At 39.7% G+C, this 22,230-nt stretch overlaps 2 protein-coding genes across 4 annotated transcripts; one reads left to right on the plus strand and one right to left on the minus strand.

The window, feature by feature from the left end:
- Positions 1–1,350: 1,350 nt before the first annotated feature.
- LOC307035233 (uncharacterized protein) lies at positions 1,351–20,379 on the minus strand. 2 transcript variants are annotated; one of them, XM_079674318.1, is made up of 7 exons: positions 20,262–20,379; positions 18,540–18,734; positions 15,936–16,098; positions 14,804–15,112; positions 14,475–14,542; positions 13,930–13,973; positions 1,351–2,457 (listed from the first exon to the last, which is right to left on the minus strand). In XM_079674318.1, coding segments are annotated over exons 1-7 (858 nt in total). In that variant the 5' UTR covers positions 20,340–20,379; the 3' UTR covers positions 1,351–2,456. The 2 variants fall into 2 exon arrangements, with proteins under 2 accessions (XP_079530444.1, XP_079530443.1); XM_079674317.1 differs by lacking the exon at positions 1,351–2,457 and having other exon boundaries at positions 12,355–13,973.
- On the plus strand, positions 2,465–6,339 carry LOC307035232 (uncharacterized protein). Of its 2 annotated transcripts, none has more exons than XM_079674316.1 (2): positions 2,465–3,694; positions 4,108–6,339. In XM_079674316.1, exon 2 carries the CDS (start codon positions 4,813–4,815, stop codon positions 6,115–6,117), a length of 1,305 nt encoding a protein of 434 aa, XP_079530442.1. In that variant the 5' UTR covers positions 2,465–3,694; positions 4,108–4,812; the 3' UTR covers positions 6,118–6,339. The 2 variants fall into 2 exon arrangements, with proteins under 2 accessions (XP_079530442.1, XP_079530441.1); XM_079674315.1 differs by having other exon boundaries at positions 2,465–3,046; positions 3,600–6,339.
- Positions 20,380–22,230: the final 1,851 nt, after the last annotated feature.

The raw sequence follows: 22,230 nt of genomic DNA on the forward strand, positions 1-22,230 counted from the left end.
ACCAATGGAACACTACCAACTCACTGGCTAGCTCGCTCAGAAGTGAACTCGCCAATAACAAATAGCTAGGGAAGAGCAAGCGATAAAACTCCTCCCCACCTGTGTATAAATGTTGTGATTATTTTGAAGATCGGCGCTCTTGTTTTTGACTATTTGATTATATGTTTTAAATGTGAGTGTTTCCTATCCCCTAAACCTCCAGGGATGTACACAGTTTAATACTGGCAACTTCTTATTTTGGGAAATATGAAAAAACTACAATTCCCAGCAGAGACGTGCCATGGAACATGTTGCGAAACACACAATAGTGTGTAGTTACTACACAGTTACTACATTTGTAGTTCTGGGCACGGGGTGGACCCGTTCAAATCCAGTTTTGGACAGTCTGCCGTGGTTCCATCCCATTTCAAAGTGCTGTTCGACGCTCGGCGTAACCCTCGGCGCACACTCAAACATCCAATCAGAGCTTGAGGACTATCACGGGGTTTGTCCATGGATGGGTTTGTCAAGCGAAGCGGAGAGAATACTTACTTCCGGGTGTAAAATTCTCTAAAGCAAATGAGCTGCTCCGACCCTCGGTCCTCACAGACTCCAACTTGTGTTTATTAATCAAACAAATAAATACACACAAGGATACTTATGTGTTGTTGAATAAATAACAGTGTGTGGTTTAGAAAAGAATACAAAATTAGAAGGAAAAAACGATGAAACAATACCGATTTCAGTATTCTGAGCCCCTACTCTCCCCATAACTGACGGCAACAAAAGTCCTACATTATTCAATTAAAATAAAGAAGTAAAAACAATAAGTGTGGCTTGATATTGAGTAAGAAAAAGGTTGATAAACGCTGTGAGAATGGATCTGCGGAGAGCATTTCGCCGCGATCCCAACGTGCCTATTACCAACGTTCAGGGAGCTCTATGCAAGTCGGTGACGGGGAGGGGCCCTGACCGTCCGTCAACGTGTGACGGGTTGGGAGTGAGAACGTGTTGCTGTACAACAAATCACCTCTGGCTGGAAGAGAACTCTCTGCTCCATAGTTTCTCTCTTCACTCTACATTTGACATATTCAGTGTAATATTTAATATTCCATCTGTCACATAGTTATGTAAATATAATACCTTGCATATCTTGTTATTGCTCATTTGTAAATTCAACATGTATATTTTCTTCTTTATTTCTTGTCTTTTTATTTGTATTGTATAATGCCATGTGTTTTAATGCTGCTGCAACGCAAAGATTTCCCAAATTGGGATTAATAAAGTTCTATCATATCTTAAACCAACAACCAGTGTTCCGGATGAGGATCATCTCTTTACAAAAATATTCAAGTGCTAACCCATATTGTTACTTCTAAATGAATTTATTTCCAAACGCATTATAATGCAGTGTGATGTAAACAACAAAAAGTACCACAGACGTATGCTTAATTTATATTTATTCATCAACCAACCACATCAATAACATTGTTTTTAAAACAATAAAATGGTCCTCTCTCTGGCAATGGTTTACTTATGTGTTTCACCACAATACAAGTAAAACGCCACCATAAGGGTGCATGTCTTGACTCTAGAGCGTTGGGGTTAGTCTAACATGAAAAACATGGACAACAGAACATAAAATCAAGTTATGCAAACGGTTATAACATACAGTATTAAGAAATCATACAACACAACCATTTTTTTATGATTTAACTATGTATATTAAACATGTACATTCTATGGGTAAATCAAATATAACAATTTATAACAATGTATTATTTGGTTTTGAGAACAACAATGAGGTGATTCACCAAAGAAACTATTTGTTGTTTATCTCAATGTCCCTAATTATACATCCTAAAAGACTGTGCATTGTACATGTTGATTGAAGTACTTCAATCAATCAGGTTAATAGCTGGAGACCAAAAAGGAAATATAACTGACAAAGCAATTAAAGCAAGTAACGCAAAAGAAACAAAAATGATCAATTAGAGGAAAGCTGTTATTGGCCTGCGGTGTAACAGGTGCAGTCATATAAAGTTAATCACAGGTAAATCCTATAAGAGATCGAAAATAATAATGCATAGGCATCCCGTTCTGGGAAAAAAGGGAAAGACCTCCTGCTCTTGGACAACGATGTGCTCACCAAGTTGTACGGTAACCAGCAAGATATACTTGGAGATTTAGGAATGTACATTCTAGTGTTTCAAAAAGGATCAAAAGTGAATGGTTCATTGCTCAGGATGCATTCCAGGGACGCTGAGCATTTTCTTCAATACAATTTAAGTTGTGTACAAGTGAAATGTTCGGTCTGATGCTGCGGCATAGGGAAAAGTCATATGGTCAACATATTCAAGGGTGATCTTCCATTGAGGAGTATGAATACAATCTCTAAATATAAAGTCAGTAAAGTATTTACATTTCTGATAGCACATCAAGTCTTGGCGGATATTCGTGCTTGAGAGCAGCAGCAATCTGGGGAAATACAGAGAAACAAAAAAGAGGGGCGGATCAGAAACCAAATTTGAGGTTTTTGAATACACAATGTATGTTTAGCATTAATGAATACAAAAGTAACAGCAACATGTCTAGGTTGAGGCTAAATCAACAAAGATACTGTACATTAATTCATAAGTAAATTAACTAAATTATGTTTCCTTCTTCATCTTCACTGGTGTCTGGACTGCTTAGGCCACTTTGACTTTCCTCTTCATGTTGAAGGAAACAAGCATCAGGACCTAAAGCAGTCTTGTACTGCTGCTAAAGCAGTCTTGTACTGCTGCAGTACCACCTGCAACCTCTCCAAGTTCTCCATTCCCCTTGTCTACATCTGAAAATATTGTTATATGGACATACTATAAAGTACGGAGCCCTGGAGGGTTCATAGAGAGAAAAATAAATAAAACGAGGCCACGCTTTATTAACTCGTGCGCACGCTTTAATAACTCGTGCGCACGCTTTAATAACTCGTGCGCACGAGATAGTTAGGTATATAATGTAGCCTACAGCACAACAGACCAGCCTTTCTCCCCGAAGCATGAAGAGGAGTTCACCTGCTTGATCGGTAAGTTAAGTTGATTATTAGCTTGCTATTAAACATGAATTGCTAGCTTAACTGTGTATTTGGCCATCTACCTGTTAGTTGTGCTGGCTATTTATTAAGCAGCCGACCGACATAGCCAACTTGCTAAGTTTAACAAGCTAATACCGGTAGCACTAGCAGCTAGGATAAATGGTGTCAACACTAGTTTTTCAACCAACTGTTCGTGGATGTAGTGATAAAAACACTTGATTGTGCATCAAGTGTAATGTTCTTATTTGTTATAAATAACACACGGTCTTGAATCTTTAGACTAGCTTCACTAGCCACTTTATTAGCCAACAAGCAGTACCAAGTTACATCTTGTTCTACTCACTTCTATATGTCAATATATGTTATACTGCCACCTAGTGGTAACATATATGCATTGTAACTATGCATAAACATCTATCATTACATCAAGTGTTTTCAATGGATTTACAATGTCACCATAACATACTTTACAAATCCACAGTTCTTTGCAATCGTAAACGTTGTGAATGTTTGCCATTTATACTTTGTTTAATCCTCTTTCCAGAGCAGACAGTTGAAACAATGGATGCTGAGCTGAGGGGTTTGTTAATTAAGCGGAACATTTCTGAGGAATTTATCCAAAAGCTGGAAAATGAAAAGGTAAGCCACTTTACATATGTACGAATGTAAAGTGTGAATTGCGTATGACCTTTCCATGAGATGAAGAACAAGTCAAAGAACTGACAATCAATATTTTTGTTGAATCCAGAAAGCACACATTTTGGCCACAGTGAGGGTTAGTGTTGCTTACAAAAATCCAAATGGATTTTCTTTTTTAATGAAATTATTTTAGCAGGGATTGAATAACAGATTGTTGGAAATTTGGCAATACAAATAAAATTGGTAAGATGTTGAACATTTTAGGAGAGTATTCCCAATTGAAAGTGAATTTGAACTAATGTGGCTCAATGGTTTTAAGAGTCAAGTCATTCATAATTCTATTATTTATTTCGGCACATTAATATGTAATTATAATCATGCTCCCAACGATTGTTTTTGTTTTTTTTCTCCAGATTGATGCATCAGTAATACCTGTAATGACGGATGCTGACCTGGCAAAGTACATCCCTAAAGCTGGAGATAGAATAGCTACTGTTGCCTTCTGCCGGCATAACAATTCATCGCTTGACACAAAGAGCAGGAAAGACACAATGCTCACAAGGCTGCGACAGAGATTGGTCTCTGGTGAGGCACCAGTACCTGCAAAAAGAAAGCCATGGGCAGGAAATACAAGTGCTAAAAAGCAAGAGAGACGGGTTGAACTTGGATGGATGGATTTCGATGGAAAGCAGAAACGGTACAAACAAGTGAAGGCAATCAATGGTGGAGGAACCAGACACCTGATCATCAGCAAGGACAAAACATTAGTGGAAATCAAAGAAATGGCTGAAAACGTGTTTTTCCCAGATGGTTTTTCAAAGGGAAAGAGAAAGCTCTCATATTATTCAACTGAAATTGAATCTTCTCAGGTACAGGTCAGCAGTTCTAGCACTGTGGATAACTTGTATGAAGAAAGCAGAGTAAAAATCCTTAGATTGTACCTTCGTACCAAAATAAGGAAAGTGGAGCTGTCCTCAGATGAAGAGGAGGCAGAGATGCAGTTAACCTCAACCCCAGTTGTAGATCTTACTGGAAGTGAGCCACATTATTCAACTGATGTACAGGGGATCGATGACATGGTTCATTAAGAGATCGATCCTGAGATTATTATTGGGGCTATGGCAAATGATGGTGTGCAGTTAGATGACACACTACCGTGGAATGACCAGCCACCACATGGATTGGGCGACCCGCAACCTGCTCAGTGGAATGACCAGCCACCACATGGATTGGGCGACCCGCAACCTGCTCCGTGGAATGACCAGCCACCACATGGATTGGGCGACCCGCAACCTGCTCCGTGGAATGACCAGCAACCACATGGATTGGGTGACCCGCAACCTGCTCCGTGGAATGACCAGCCACCACATGGATTTGGCGAACCGCAACCTGCTCTTGTTACAGAGCCATGGAATGACCAGACAATGGATGAACCTGCTCCTGTTACACTGATTATCAGGAGGGGGCATTGTCTCACTGACCTTATCAAAGCCTTCACAAACCCAGACATTTTAAACACTGAGGTGTTTATAAAGATGCGTCTACCCAATGGTAAACTTGAAGAAGGAGAGGGAAGTGGTGTGACCCGGGACTGCTTAACTGAATTTTGGACAGACTTTTATGAAAGATGCACCTTGGGAGGGAATGTAAAAGTTCCCTTTATTAGGCATGATTATCAGTCTGAAGAGTGGCAGGCAATTGCTAGAATCTTAGTAGTAGGGTGGAGGATTGCTCGCTATTTCCCAGTGAAACTGGCAGTACCATTCCTTGAAGAGGCACTGTACGCCACATCCACCAGTAGCTTAAAGGACACCTTTTTGCAGTACGTGTCTGAACAGGAGAGAGAGGTCCTTGTTAAGGCTTTGGAAGACTTCAACTCTGTTGACACTGATGCACTGTTTGATGCCCTTGAAGCACATGAGTGCCAGCAGGTTCCTACCAAGGACAATCTGATCCCACTGCTTTCACAGATGCGACACAAGGCTCTCATACAGGCACCAATGTATGTAATCAAGTGTTGGCGTCCCATTGTGGTGCACTTAGCAAGTGTGTTGCCACAAGATGCCCTGAATGATGTTATACAGCAGAAAACACCAACTGGAAAAGCAGTGAAGGAGCTCCTTCAGTTCCCAGATGAGATGACTCCACCCCAGACTGCAGTTGCCCGCTACCTGAAGAGATATGTAGGTGAAGTTGATCTGAGCACCCTTCAGCTTTTCCTCCGCTTCTGCACTGGTTCCAATTTAATGGAACAAACTATTAAGATACAATTAATCGAAACCTCGAACTTCGATCGAAGACCACAATCTCACACATGTGGCTGCCTTTTAAAACTACCTGTAGGGTACCACAATTATCCAGACCTCCGCAGTGATTTTAATAGTGTACTTACAAGCTCTGTGTGGGTGATGGATATCATCTAGACAAGAAGGAGATAGCGTCTATAGGTTGCACCCACAATTTCTACTGCAGTTATGGTTTTGAAAGGAACATTTAAAGACAGGAGATAATTTTCAAGGTGCAAAAGGCTTTCTTTCAGCATTTAACATTTTCTTAGCTAGGCGCTACGTCTATATATGCACTTTGAAACTTTAATTTCTAATAACTTCTTCCGGTTCCTTCGACAAAAATGCAATGCAATTTCTCCATAGGATTTTGGAAAATAGCTCGAAATAAGGTCTGTGGTTGACACACATTGAAGAGACGGATCACGTTTTGTTTAGTTGGATAATCTCCACATGTCTACCCATCTCTTATAATTTTCGAATCATAAATATATCGATCATAAATGTATCGATTCGAAAATTATAAAAGTAGGGTAGACATGTGGAGATTATCCGGCTGAACAAAACGTGATCCGTCTCTTAAATGTGTTTCAACCACAGACCTTATTTTGAGCTATTTTCCAAAATCCTATGGAGAAATTGCATTGCATTTTTGTCGAAGGAACCCATGCGCAGCTTACTTCCGGATTTTATGATGCGTCACTGCGGTTCTCTATACATCTTTACTCATAGTCACAGTAGAAGTTATGTTATGATATCAAAGAAGATACATGTTCTGATACACAGGAGCCAATGATTGTGTTCAATAGGCACACAACAGCTACTAGATAGCTCTATGCAAAAGCATAAGCTGAGCTAAGTAAATATGCATTTATGGTTAATTGTTAGGGATTTGCATATTATGTTTTGCCTTCATTTGAAAATCCTTGCACTGCATGACATGATTGTTGTTCAAATCTGTACTATCAACATGTTGATTTGGAATAGAGTGATTCCAAAGGGCAGAATAACTATTGAAGGATGTTTTTGTTTTTATAGAATATTTTACTCCAATGTGTTAATTGTTGTTCCTGTTCCTGTTGTACACAGGTCCTATTTTAAGAGTCTATTCATTTAACTAATCTGGTCTTTCTGTTTAGCATGAATGTATTTTGACCAGGGTAAACATTTAGTTTATGGGGGAAAGTTTAAAACCTCAACGTTTACTCAAGTTCTTATGTCAGTGCCTGTTTATTGGTGACATTCAAGTTTTCCTAAGTAGGGCTTAATGTTCAAATAAGATTAAAAAAAAGCACTCCCTTTTGTATTTGTGTTGGTTTTCTTATTTTTATTTGTCAATCATGTAACATTGTTACATTGTTATCAAATACTACTTCACTGCAAGGTCAGTAATGATCCCTTTCTTTGTTTGTTTGTTCCACACAATAAAAGACGATTATTATGTGAAGCACATGGAATAAAGATTTATCATTAAAGTAAGATACATTTTCTCTTCACTGTATATGACTTTACATGAGATATCAAAGGTGAATTAATGTTTACAATACATGTCACACATTGCTAGATACATTTACCATATATACATACATATAAATGTGTATATCCTAAACTATCCAAAAGTATATAAAGGAGTTAAAATTAGCACAGCCTTAAACAGCAGTAAAATGCAACATTAATTCAGCAGTAATATTAATCCAGAAACATCATATATAATAATAAAACACTGACAGGGAACATTTTACTGCACGGTGACTACTTTTACTATTCATGCTGTTATTTACATTTAGCTGATCATACTTAAATACTTTTAAATATGTAAGGTTTTAAATGTAGGATATAGTGGAGTATTTCCACAGTTAGGTAGGGTTTTTACTTCAGTAAAGGATCTGATACTTCTTCCACCAATAGCAGAAAGAAAACTGCAACATTCATGCAGTTGCCTCCTCAAATACTTGTGGGCGAATGATATCCCTCAATGATAGATATAAGTCAAGTGCTTGTGACCTATTCATTGGGAACCCCATGCCTGATTCTTCCATTATGATTGTACACAAATCAAACACGTCCTCGTCACATGGAACTGAAGTTAGGAACTTGCAGCTCTCTTTGCAAGTGGGTAAGTCATCACTGAATGGAACAAGAAGGTGAAGTATTATTTGAGTTATTTGAAGTATTAAAGTAACGTGTTATGGCAGGAAAGTTCAATCTGGTATATTCATTTTAATGTCACCTTATATAGAATATGTGTTAAACTTGTGATTTCTGCATTGAGTGACTTCTGCCTAGCAGATACCAAGAAGAGGCCCCTAGGGTCTCTCTGTTAATTATCAATAGTGCTTGCAATTAACAGGGGAAGTCCCAGATACATTTTCAGATAATGTAGTTAAAGTCTTGTAGAATTAATGTTTATCTCCTACACATCCTGCAGGCCTGGAGACTTGGGTCACCCAGCAGTAACCAAGATAAACGTCCTTTTGAGCTTATCAATAAAATGTATTCATTCCTAGCAAGCTGACTTTGGGGTGAAGGGAAGTTCAGGGAAGCCATTAAGCCACAAGAACAATTAAACTTCTGTTAATCAACCAAAACTCATGACTTTCAGGGGACAGGACATTCGGACCTATAACAAGGGTCACTTCCTAGAGAATATGTGTGTGTATTTCTTACTGTGATCAGATGTCCTGTATAATCATTTATCAACTATTCCTGTATTAGTGTTTTATTTGATTCCTCTGCTTTTATTCTTTCATATGTGGGTACTGGAGGGCTACAAACAGTGTGGAGAAATTAGCTTAAACATGTTTTATTACTCTATGGGAAATGGAAGCAGCATGTCAAATGATCAGGGAAATCTACTTGTTTTAAATAGATGTGTGTGGTTGATTACTTTGTATTAATAACAGAGTTGTGGACTCGAGTCACATGACTTGGACTCGAGTCAGACTCGAGTCATGAATTTGATGACTTTAGACTCGACTTGACAAAATCTAAAAAGACTTGCAACTCGACTTGGACTTTAACATCAGTGACTCGTGACTTCACTTGGACTTGACCCTTTTGACTTGAAAAGACTTGCTACTTTCCTCGAACGCAAAGATTAAAAAGTATGTTGACACGGACGTCTCTCTCTCTTTGCACCTGTGTGCATCTGTGTGCGGCACGACATCCAATCAAATTAGATCCACGTTGTTTCGATCTGACAGCATCCAACCAATCAAAGTACGGGACAACCAATGAAGAGGAACAAACTAAATGCGCGCGTCAGTTGGCAAAAATGATACCAAAGGTAGTTTCGTTTGGGTATAAAAATTATGAGGTGCTCAACAAAAAAAGAATTGCAGTATGTAAAACATGCGGGTCGAAGATTACAGACGGAGACGCGACAACTTCGAACTTCGTTCGACATTTGAAGTTGCACAAAGAACGGTAAGTTTTGAATGAAACATTAACACTAAACATTCGTTTTCAAAGATGAGCAACTCACCGAGTGGTAAGTGGTGTTCGTAGTTGTTTTTTTTTAAATATATCGGCGCAATATTTGGTTTCCATCCGTGTTATTTGCTATTGTGGAACTAGCTATGTTTTCAGATACCTCACCGAGTAGGCTATTAACTTGCGCTTGATATTTATCAAATTAAACACGACAGAAACTGTATTTCGCTAAGACACTCGTTTTGGAACATCAACGAACACCACTAACCACTCGGTGAGTTGCACATCTTTGAAAACGAACGTTTAGGGTTGATTTAAGGACCGCTTTATGAATGCCCGTACCTGAAGCATATGGGGGTGATTCTAAATTAACCAAAAGCTCTAGACTGGACCAATCGTCAAAATGTCGGAGTCAAACAGTCTCTTTCATCCTAGACAAACCAGAAATGGGTCTCAAAGTGCAAAATATTGAACTTATCCATACTTATATTGTAAAAGGATAGTTTAGGATTTTTTTTTAAGCGAGATTGTATGTGCTTAGCAGCTAGTCAGTGGATCATACACAGTAGACTGCTGCCAGCAGCAAAACTTAAGCAAGCCTAATCAAATCAAGGTCAGTTTAATGTACTTTATATTAAGAATATGTGTACCATTTTAGCTTGCTGCCAGACGATTTTTTTCCGATAGGAAAACTAAGTATATCTCACTCTCTCCAGCACACCAGATTCCATTGACAAAAATGGCCATTTTACTTTGCAGCACATGGGAGTTGCTAGCTGCTGGTCTACTGCTGCCTCATTGAGGTCGTTTATGTAATTTAGGTAAATCACAACTAAGCTGAACTATCACAGAAGACATAGAATAGCACAATTATACTTAATCATTGAGCCAGCAGTAGACCAGCAATTTCTGTGTGATGCAGGTAAAATTGCTGTTTTTGCCAATGGAATCTGGTGTGCTGGAGAGAGTGAATTAACAAGCATACTTCAGTTTCCTGTCGGAAAGGGCTGTTTGATGGCAAGGTACAGCAGTAAAAATATTATTAATATAGTAAGTGTACACTGAAAATGAAATTTATTTTATCAATGTAATGTTAAAACACACACACTCTTACAGTATACAATACAATTAATATTAACACAAAAATTAATATTAACACAATGTTAGCATTTTCTGACATCTGTTTTATATGCTTACCTGTTACAGATTTGAAGAATACCAGATGAATAAAAGCATCATAGATGACCCACAACAGCCTTCAATCTCACAATTCTTGGACAGTCGTGTAGGGCATTACAGCATGAGTCATCCACAGCAGAAAGCTATCACTAATGCAATACTGTCCGACTTGATTATTGATTGCAACTTTCCCCTGTCTATTGTGGAAAACAAGAGTTTTCGGCACTTTCTGACGGTACTTGACAGTAAGTACAGCCCAGTGTGTCGCAGAACATTGACATCAAAAACAGAGAGCCTCGCTGAGGAGAGACGTTCAAGATTAAAAACTCAATTGAGCAACACTGAGCATGTTTCAGTCACTGTGGACATTTGGTCTGACCGAAAGATGAGGGGATTCCTAGGTATCACTGTCCACTGGATAGAGAAAGAGACAGAGAGGATACAGCTAAAGACTAATCTCTTGGCCTGCAATCGCTTCAAAGGCTCACACACAGCTGAACGAATCTGTGACCAATTTGAGTCAATATGCGATGAATACAGCATCAAAGATAAATTGGACTACATTATTAGTGACAATGCGGCTAACATGCGAAAGGCATTCACTGTGTGCTTCCCCAGTGAACAAGAGGATGATGACGGAGATCATCTTGATGACCCTGATCTCTGGTGTGACTTAACCCTGGAAGAACAGCAAACGGTAGATGCTGCTATGGCAAAGAAACGGCGCCTGCAGTGTTTTGCGCATACGCTTCAGCTGGTGGTGGGAGACGGTTTGAAAGAAACAAAAGTGGCATGTCCTTCTCTTTCCAAGTTATCAAAACTTAGCTCACTGCTGCACACAAGCACAACATTCAAAGATGTGTTTGATAGTGAATTTGGGGAACAGAGAGGCATCCCTGCTGCAGTCAACACAAGATGGAACTCAACAGTGAGGCAAGTAAAGGCAGTTCTCCACTGTGATCATATAAAGCTCTGTGCCGTTCTAGAAAAGGCTGGGCATAAGGAGTTGTCATTCACACCGCGAGAGTGGAATCTGTTGAAGGAGTTGGTGGACATCTTGAAGCCGTTTGGAGAAGCAACTGATTTGACACAGGGAGAGAAGGTCGTCACAATCAGTGCAGTTGTTCCATCCGTCTTGTCCCTCAATCACCACCTTGAGAAGCTGAAGCCTAAAGTGCGTTTCCTGAGTGGCCTGGTCAGAAGTCTCCAGGCATCCCTGAACAAAAGATTTCTTGGGATCTTCATTAATGTGAAAATGGCCAGGACTCAAGATGGGATCACTGCCCCCTTTTCAGACCCAGTCTACCTCAAAGCAGCCGCCTTGGATCCAGCCTTTTCTCTGCTGTGGGTGGAGCCCCATGTGCTGGTCAATCGTGACATCAAGGCAGAGGTGGCACAACGAGTTAAAGGTAAATACTATTGACTTCAATGCAACTTTTTTCCTCATAGTCTGATCTAATTGACAGCATCAATAATTGCATTTTTCAGTCTAACACTGTATCACCAACACCAATGGTAATAAGGGCTCTTTTGTTTCTGCTACTGTTGTTAAATGTTTTTCCAGAATTGATCCTGCAAGATGCTACAGAGACTGAGCAACCTGTGCTTCTGGTTGATGAAGAGCAAGATGACCTTGTAGAAGGAGAAGGGCTGTTTGCTGCATACCATAAGAGGCAGAAGAAGGATGTTGGGACCACTCCAGCACTACAGCTAAGTCACTACCTAGACATAGCCAAAGGACAGAACGCCCTTTTGTTCTGGGCACTGAACATGAAGACTCTTCCTTCACTCTTCCGAGTGGCCACCAGAGTCTTGGCAGTGCCTGCCTCTAGTGCTCCAGTGGAGCGAGTTTTCAGCCATGGTGGCATCATACTACGTCCCCATCGTGCACAAATGACTGACAGACTTTTGGCCAATTTGATCTTTTGTAAATGCAATGCAGCATAGGGCCCTGACATAGAAAAGCACAACTCTGTTCATTGTCATGTTCATGACACTTCCAATCCAGTCCCCTTCCAATCTCTCTCTCTCTCTCTCTCTCTCTCACACGCAGTCTCTCTCTCTCTCTCACACGCAGTCTCTCTCTCTCTCACACGCAGTCTCTCTCTCTCACACACACGCAGTCTCTCTCTCTCTCACACACACACGCAGTCTCTCTCTCTCTCACACACACACGCAGTCTCTCTCTCTCTCTCTCACACACACACACACACACACACACACACACACACACACACACACACACACACACACACACACACACACACACACACACACACACACACACACACACACACACACACACACACACACACACACACACACACACACACACACACACACACACACACACACACACACACACACACACACACACACACACACACACACACACACACACACACACACGTCTCTCTATGGATGCATGCCAATTGTTTATCAAGGGAGCAACAGGAACTGATAGAGGCATGAATGTATTACATGTAGATTATTTAGATAATTTTTTGGGAGCGAGGATATCTTTTATAAAGTGGTGACATGTTTGAAAAGGTTAAGGTTACACTTAGGTTTTGAAATGAGTTAAAAAGAGTGTTTGAACAATGTTCTTGCAAAAAAAGGTTTAATAAATGTATACAAATCTTAAAAGCATACATGATCTGTGTAAATATTATTTCCCTGTTGTTAAAAGGACTCGAAAGGACTCGAAACTCAAACGGTAGGACTTGGGACTCGACTTGAGACTTGTCGGTCTTGACTTGGGACTTGACTCGGGACTTGCCTGTCTCTGACTCGGGACTTGACTCGGGACTTGAAGGCAAAGACTTGAGACTAACTTGTGACTTGCAAAACAATGACTTGGTCCCACCTCTGCTTATTACTACTAACTATACTTATAGTATAATTGTTAAGAACAAATGTAACAAGTCAGTAACTACAAAAGAGATCAAATACCATCCAGCCTCACATATCAATCATTTAACCTTTAGTGATATTGATCAATGATAAACTCTATTGTATATTTTAATTTCTATTTCAATGTAGGCTACTTCCCTGCTTATGTGTTACAATCAGACAGCGTTTCTAGGGCGCAATGTCTGAAGGACGAAGGGCAGAGAACTTGGATGTCTTACTTTATGGCGCAAACGTCTGATAGAGCCATTGATGACATGGCTCCCCACCCCCATGTGATCAACTAAATTCAATTTACTGCTGAGGAACCCAAAATGTTTAAGTTAGTGATCTCAGGGTTGATGAAGTTGGTTGGTAAGACTACTTTGTGGCCCCTGTTCTGCCAGACCCATCAGCTACACTGAAGGAAACTTCAGATTAGATACATACCATCCAGAGCAAGACTGCCACTGCACCAACACCTCGGTATGGCCCTGAGTAAAGAAACACAGATTTTAGGTAAACTTCATTTTTTTCAAATGTCATACATGTAAATACAAAAAGTCCAGTGAAATCAAATGATAATTTGAAATAATAGTAGGTACGATTAACTCAAACATATGAAGGACTGTAACATAGTCAATAGCATTTTCCCCATCAGTTTAATATTTTGGAATACTATTATTATTAAAAAAAATATTTGTACTGCCAAGAATAGGAATTCACCTACAAAGGATTACAAGAAAAAATTTAATATACAAATAAATGGCTGGACATGATGCATTAATGCGACATGAAGCATTACACAAGTACCTCAACCTTAAATTAATAATAAATTATTGTTACTGTAATTTCAATATTTACATTAGCAGTCATGCTTAAGACTGAAACACTCCTTTTAAACAAAGTATACGAAAATCCAATAAGATAAGACTTGGTTCCACGGAAACATTATTGTCATTGTTTATTTATTTAAAAATATTTTCTAAACAAACCTCCCTGATTCGTTCCCTCAGTAGTTTTTTGTAGGGGAAAGTGTCTGACCCTTGATGAATGGGACATTCTGCAAGGAATTAAAAGATGGTAATAAGTTGAAGTTCAGCAATAACCTCCTAAACATTGCCTAACATCACATTGTGCTCAATTAAACTGTTCAAAATGGCACTGAGACTTTTGATACTGCAAAGTCTTAAACAAAACAAAAGGTGGTGTATTCTAATTGTACTGATGATTGTTTTCTCTCTCTTTAACTAATTCAATGCGCAAAATCAAACACAGTTTCAGTCGATGTAAATAAGATAATTACTAATTAACCCGCACATACCATTAATTGCCACTTTATTCCTCGTTGGTCTTCTTTTCTGTGAGGAAGACACTGAGGAGAGAGCAGGAGTCAGCCCGGAGGAGAGAGCAGGAGTCAGCCCGGAGGAGAGAGCAGGAGTCAGCCCGGAGGAGAGAGCAGGAGTCAGCCCGGAGGAGAGAGCAGGAGTCAGGCCGGAGGACACAGGAGTGAGGAAGAGAGTGAACTCAGTGTCAGTCTCGGTGGTAAGAGGTACAGACAAGTCTGATCCTGGGTCTGCGGCCATTTCTGCCTGTGTGGTTGAAGGGCCCTCAGGTTCAACTGCCAAAGTCACTATTGAGAAGAAAAAAAAGTAGACGCATGGTGAATAAATGACCAAGTATAATCCGCCATATACATTTATAATCATCAGTAATTACAGCTAAAAATGAAACAGCGGAACATCAGTGATTCTGTGTTACAATGGCGTTTGTTAGCAACCAGGAAATGACACCAGTAAGGACAAACAGATGAGAATGCTGCGTGGGGTCTGGGTGCCGTGTTGGCGGGACGTTGGGGGGCTCGCTGCTCCGCCCTTTGAGGCTCGAGGAGCAGACAGTGTGAGCTGGATTACTGGTGTTGTTTCCTGGTTGCTGCGTGGGGTCTGCGAGACAGCGAGGAACTCAGCCTGAGCGCACACACACACACACTCACAGCCAGGCTGTGAGTGTGTGTGTGTGTGTGCGTGAGGAGATCCACGGAGCCTCGGCTGAGAAAAGATAAGGCTGAGTGAGTGTGTGTGTGTGAGCCGGTACGTCACTATGCCCGTTAGGTCACTATACTCAGGAAGAATTTTTTTTGAAAAAGAGCAGCATAGACAGGTATTTTCTGTGTTAGAGTTTTACTCGCTACAGGGTGTACTTTGAGGGTTTGTGACTCTGCAGACCGTTTACATGCAGGAAAAGCTTCATAACACACAAGGGGACGGGTAATAACCAGAAAAGCATGACATGGGCCCTTTAACTGACAAAACAAGACATAACGACATATTTTTACAACTTGGTAAACAGTGATTCACATTGTTTTACATTTAAAACCAGATAACTGAGCAACTAATTTACAAAAAATGTTAACAGATACATTGCTGAAATATAGCATGCAGATTTGTATACTTTACCATTAATAAGGCTTTCGTAAATCCTCTTTATGGTAACAAGTGCATTGTTACCATCTTCTGTCTCGATTTGCCATGGACAGATGCAATCGGCCGCAAAACCATTTGTGCCTCTCTTGGCAAGAAGGAGGATGGGACGCCGATCTAACATTTTCCATTTGTGGAGCTGGAACACAATGGACACAAAAAAACAAGAAATATTATGTACACAACAGCTCTAAACATCATCACACACCTAAAGCCATTATAACTCCATTTATTTTGCATAAGTGAAAAATGCACTGATGTGATACGTGTGCACATTGAGGAAGGCACCCCACAATTAACCAGGTGTGATTTTAGACTCCTTTTAGGGGAGCCCTTAAAAAAGAACTGTAAAAAAAAAAGAAGTTTATCGAGCTCGGGTTCAATTTGAGTTTTTTTTACATGGGCATAGTTATTTTTATATGGGTTAGGGATGCCAGCGATTATTCTATTTTTCGAATATTCGTTATAGTCTCCATAATCGAAAATTATTTTTAAAATTCGATTTTATTTATATATATTTTTATTATTATTTATGTTTTTCTTTTTTTTCCTGGCTTAGTTTCAATTCGGCGGCGAATAATCGATTAATATTCGCCAGGGCTGTCCGATTTTGATCATGGTCAGTTTCTGGCATCCCTAATATGGGTCCATTTAACTCTCACATTCAGATATCTGAATAAGCTACATTTAGCTTTGAAACATGTCAGCAAGCTATAACCTATATCATTTCAGGTTCAAAGTTCTGCATTAACAGCACTTCAGATGTAAAGCTGGTGTTACAGGGGAATTTTGAAATGACTGTTCGAACACGGCTCAAAGTCAGAGACTCTGGTAAGCTTAATGAAAGTGCTTTTAAGGGCCTCTTTATTAATACTAACTCTTTCCAGGTCTTGATTGTCTTTCAAGCACTATATTAATATGGGCTGGTTTTGATTCTGTGACATTCTTGGTTTTACCATTTATTCAAAAATGTATATGATATTTCATTTATTTTACTTTTGGAAACCATAGTCACATAATTATGTGTTTTCCATACTATGAAGTTCCAAAATAAAATATAAAACACCAAAATGCAGGTTTTTTTGTAAGATATAATTAGAAAAACATGTACATTGAAGCTCTGATTCTAGGAATTACCACTGGCCTGAACTATGTTACTTCTGGTTAAGAAATAATGTTTTACTAAAACTGGGTGCTTGCAAGTACAAACACTATCTAACATTAGTTCGAAAAAATGTGTTATGCCTTTACAGATTTAAATACAACGGTGACAACAATTTTGCTTAACACATTACATGAAGTGCAGTAGGCATGGGCGGTATCATTTTTTTCATACCGTCATACCTTGCTGACATCATACCGTGGTATACGGTATATGATGGTATCAGTCCCAATTTAAGGGGTAATTTCTCCCCCAAAAATTTTTTTTACTCACTATATCAACAACCCCACCAAAAATATTTTCCACCAGCCGCCACTGACGGTATGACTTGGGTCGACTTGAGTGAGGTGGCGTTCGGCGGCAAATAGATGTTTCGAACGGTATATTATATCTATATGTTCGGTGTAAAATGCAGCCCGAGCCGGTAGACGCTCGCAAAGTGCCGCGACGTGCGCGCAAGTGCAAAACAAGGGCTGCATACATGACACATTGTGCAAATGGCACATTTTGAGATCGGATACAGGACGCGTTTGTAGATGTCTGACGTTGTTTCCATAGTGAGCTAAGTTAACAATATATCATCATACATAAACATTTTCCGGGAGTAAATACTTGACTTATTGAATAAAGTTTGCTATATTCACTAACTAGTTTGGCAATATTATTCCGTGCATGTGTTAAAAACCTTATTTCCATTTGATTCATTGGATTACTCGCGTGAATGTTTAGCACGTAAATGCTTTCGTTTTTAAAACCGTCCGACCTCCACTACAAAACCATCAACCAGTTGCATAGGATTAAAAAATGTCAACACTCACTCACCCCGTCTTAAACATTCCCAAAGAAGTGCCTCTGTCTCTCGTTGTGCTGGATGAAGTCACTGGCGACGAGTAAACCCAAAATAGTCCCAAACAGGCGCAGAGGCAGTTTTCTTTTTTACTAGTTGTCCGAGTTCGGGGCCGGCAAATGCTGCCGCCATCTTGCTCAGCTCAGCGCTGAGCTCTGAGAGCGGGAAAGACGGACTACCCTCCCCTGCCCTCTGCTGGCGCGTGCTGTGCATTACAATCAATGTCGTCCCTGTCAAAACTCCGTGTCAGTGTAATAGAATGAAACGCATCTGTGATTTGGCGCACAGTCTGTGACGTAACGGTATTGAAAATCATACCGACAGCATTTCGAAATACCCTGGTATACCGTAATACCGCCCAAGCCTAAAGTGCAGTAATCGTGCACTAGTCTGTACTTCTCACATAAACTTAATTAAGAAATTAGGATTATTTTTAAAAAGTAAATGAGGGCGACTGTTGGAAAGTATAAATCAATTAAGTAATTTAACAATTTGTATAAAAAGATTAAGATCAGGGATTATTTACACACTTTTTTATGATAACTGACATCTGCAAGAGAAAAAAGCTTACCAGTAAATGTGTCGAGTCATACACTTTGTTGACACTGTGGTTTTTCTTTTGCGTGGCCTTCCACTCCTGTGCAACCTTTTCTTTTTGCTTGGAGAGTTTCTCTTTGTAGGGTTGGATGGCACCACATTGTTTGCATTTTTTACTTGCTACTCCTATGCTTTCCCTGCATGTCTGGCACACTTTTTGAGTAGGCATCTGTAACAGAAACACAGATAATGTCAGGGAATACCAAAAATAAGAATACTATACTACAAATGTTTACAGGATTCATGTATTTTATTATATCGTGAAAAATCTTGTTAAAACAATGAACTCATGTTTTTTTTATCTTTTAGATAGGATGAACAAAAATCACAAGAGTAAGGAAAACAATGTTATACAGAGTCAGTCACATGTTTAAAGTGACTGTTATGGACAACCCTAATCTGTCAATATCTGGTTGATCCAAAAGTTGATGCTCCATCATCACAGAAAATAATACTAAAATCATCATTACCAGGGGTGTATTGCTAATTCTATAAGTTCTGCATGTGTGCATGCACGCGCAGTTGTGGCTCGTTTTGAAGCTTATGTAACTACTGTCAATTAACACTCCAGCCAGAATCAACAAAGAATGGTCATTTATTAAGTCTGCATTATTGAATAAATGTGTGATTCTTACAGTAAATGCTGCACACAGCTGCGTGATAGTTAAGTGATCAGTGAAGGACCTTTATAAACTAACTTCCTCCTGCTGAGGTACAAAGGTTACTATATAAAAAGTGTGCACATTTATTTAGTATCCTATCCATGTGAATATGTTTTAAGTGGGGGTGGACCTCATGTCCTCTAGGGGGGTCCGGAGGCCCCCGGGAAGTTAAATGCATCAATCTTGTGCACTTTGAGGGCAAAATTAACTAAATCTATGGATAAATCTGTCAACACCCATATGAAACTTAACTGTATACATTTCAATAATAAAAAAAAAAGATAAGAATAATAATTTTTTTAAATGTATCTTTGTGCATATTTAACTATTTACTGTTTTTTTTTTTATGCATTTGTTGTATGTCCAATAGTATGAATTGTAATGATTTCATCGATGTTTTAGATTCATTCGATTTTTTTTAGGGTGCTGTGTGACGTTGAACCTGCGACCTGCAACCTGTGACCTATGAACCTGTATTTGTATACTACCAAAGGAGCTATTGAACCTAAGAACTTGAATTTCCGACTCCTATTGTGGAACATTACAATAATATAAAAGTGTGCCTTGGAAATATGTATTTCCATATATGGTGACCAAACTGTTTCAGACCCACTGAGATAACTTAGACTAAAGTTAACTGTGTAAACATTACATTAGGTACATTAGCCTCTTAGCCTATCCGTTATCATAGCTAGCTAGCACCAGATGCTAACAACCATCCCCGTTTTAGGTGCCGGAGCGGTGTTCCGGCAGTATTACACCCCTGGTCACTCTTCACTTAATAGATAAATAGTATTTAATATAGTTATAAAGAATGTGACGTGTGATAACATTTGGATCAACCGCATGAACCGATGGATCACATAACTTCCATGCTCACGTTAACGTTAGCTGATTCTACTTTTGGCTAATTTAGCTTTGCTATCATTATTTCTAGGTAAACATAGTAATCTTTGTCACTATACTAGACGACAAAATAAAACAACATAATACATATCCCAAAATGAATATATTTTTGATATCTGACTACTCACGTTTATTAGCTTGTCTGGGAAATAAATGGATGTTGTCAGTGATGCAGTAACGAGTCCAAAACCCCGGTGAGTTAGCATTTTACCACTTCCGGTTCCCTCGCCTCAGAACCAATGAGATTTCTCCAAAGGATTTGGGAAAATAGCTTGAAATAAGGTCTGTGGTCGACACAAATTTAAGAGACGGATCACGTTTTGTTCTACGACAGACAGCCGTGATTTTTGAAGAGTGTACGTGTCTGAAAAACGATGGTTGTTAACAGAAGTTGTCGAGGACGTTGTACGTCATTACGCCGCCTCCCGTTGATTTAAAACGCGCCCGTGGGTCGTAAAGGTATACAGGCTGACGCACCCGTTGATTGAAAACGCTGCTCTGGGTCGTATTAATGGGTCGGAAAACAAGGAAAACAATCGACCTATTTGGTCATATTAGTTGGAGGACTTGTTGTTAAAAAACTGTAACAACGGACTATTTTTCTTAGCGGATGCATGTCAATTTAAATCAATACATACAACTATTTTTAAAATCAATACATACAACTATTTTTTAAATCAATAAAAACATTTTCTAAATCCATAAAAGCATTTCAATTAATATTGGGAGTCATGACGTTACTTTGTTGAGAATGTGGCCGTGTAATAAGCGGGATAATTTGCAGCGACTTGTTCCTTATGGGGAAAATAACACCCGTCATGTGTGTGTAGAGGTGTGTGTGGTTAAAACACTTTCATGAAGTGAAGGAATTTCCTTCTATAAAACAGCTGTGGGCAGCAGTGAGTGTCACGGACATTAATTCATAGATCAAGGCAGACTGGTGCACACACTCTCCTGTCCTGCCAGGCGACACTCCCGTTCTAAGCCGTGTCCCTCACTCCTCACATCCCAAGCATCCCCGAAAAGTGTATTATGTTGTTACATCTCAGATGTTATGTTTCAGTTGTGCTCTGTCTATGTTCAGTGATGCAAATGTGTCCCCTTTCGGCGAAATTCGCCATTTTGAATCCAAAATAAGTCGTTTGTGTGATTCATGTAGATCTGCAATACAAATATTTTTGGGGTATGGGGGGGGCTGGGACCCGGAGTAATCTGCGGCCGTGAGCTGTTATGTGCCATCATGACACGCATGGTGTTCTTTTTTTATATATTATAATGAAGTACGAGCTGTGTGCTCGAGTCTTCCTGCCTGTCGGCTCTGCTCATGGATGTATAATAAGGCTCTGCTGCTCCGAGATGATGGTCTAGCTTCAGCAGCTACATTACCTACGGGTGTGTTCGTTAATATTAACTGTGCGTCCGGAGTCACTGTGGCACAGACTGGACCGCTGGTGAACAGCTGTTAGAACGGGCCGTTCAGGTGTTCAGAGCAGAGCTCCCTGTCGGAGCGGCAGAGCGTGATGTGAACTGAAAAGTTTTTCTGTGGCAATATTATTTAAGGAATCGTTGAGCAATCAGCTAGCATACATTGTCACTATCTGCTAACGTTAGCTTTAGCCTTCTATTTCTAATAGTTTTTTTCATAGGCTATAAACAGAGGTGGTATAAGTATATATACATTTAGGGTGTCCGCGGGGTCTTAAAAAGTATTAAAAGTTGATAAATCAATTTAGCGAAAATTAAGGCTATTCAAAAGTATTAAAAAGTATTAAACGGCATTTTCCAAGGTATTAAGAAGGTCCACAGCAACGACAACATGAAACACCCTTTAATTTACTGAAACGACATGTCGGAAACCCCCTCAAGGCGGCCCCATGCATAGCGCGCCGTAAAATGCTGCTTCTTATTTTAAGTTTCGTTGCCTTGCTCCGCTCTGTGGGGGGGGGGGGGGGGGGGGGGGAGAGAGTCTGTCGATGGGGATCAAAGCTGTCCGGTCCCACATGCTAAGTGCTAGCCAGAAAGCCGCGTTGTTTAAGTCCCGACTCTCCCGATGGCCAATCCGTGCCTCCCCTGACTGCACGTCGCTGACACACACCG

This window comes from Notothenia rossii (assembly GCF_949606895.1).
Source record: "Notothenia rossii genome assembly, chromosome: 4".
Taxonomy (NCBI): Eukaryota; Metazoa; Chordata; class Actinopteri; order Perciformes; family Nototheniidae; genus Notothenia; species Notothenia rossii.

Coding starts and splice junctions, on each gene's coding strand:
- LOC307035233 (XM_079674317.1), bottom strand. CDS start 20,339: ATGCTAACTCACCGGGGTTTTGGACTCGTTACTGCATCACTGACAACA. Junction 18,735..20,261: donor TCCCAGACAAGCTAATAAAC/GTGAGTAGTCAG, acceptor TTTCTGTTACAG/ATGCCTACTCAAAAAGTGTG. Junction 16,099..18,539: donor ATGACTCGACACATTTACTG/GTAAGCTTTTTT, acceptor ATTGTGTTCCAG/CTCCACAAATGGAAAATGTT.
- LOC307035232 (XM_079674316.1), top strand. CDS start 4,813: ATGGCAAATGATGGTGTGCAGTTAGATGACACACTACCGTGGAATGAC.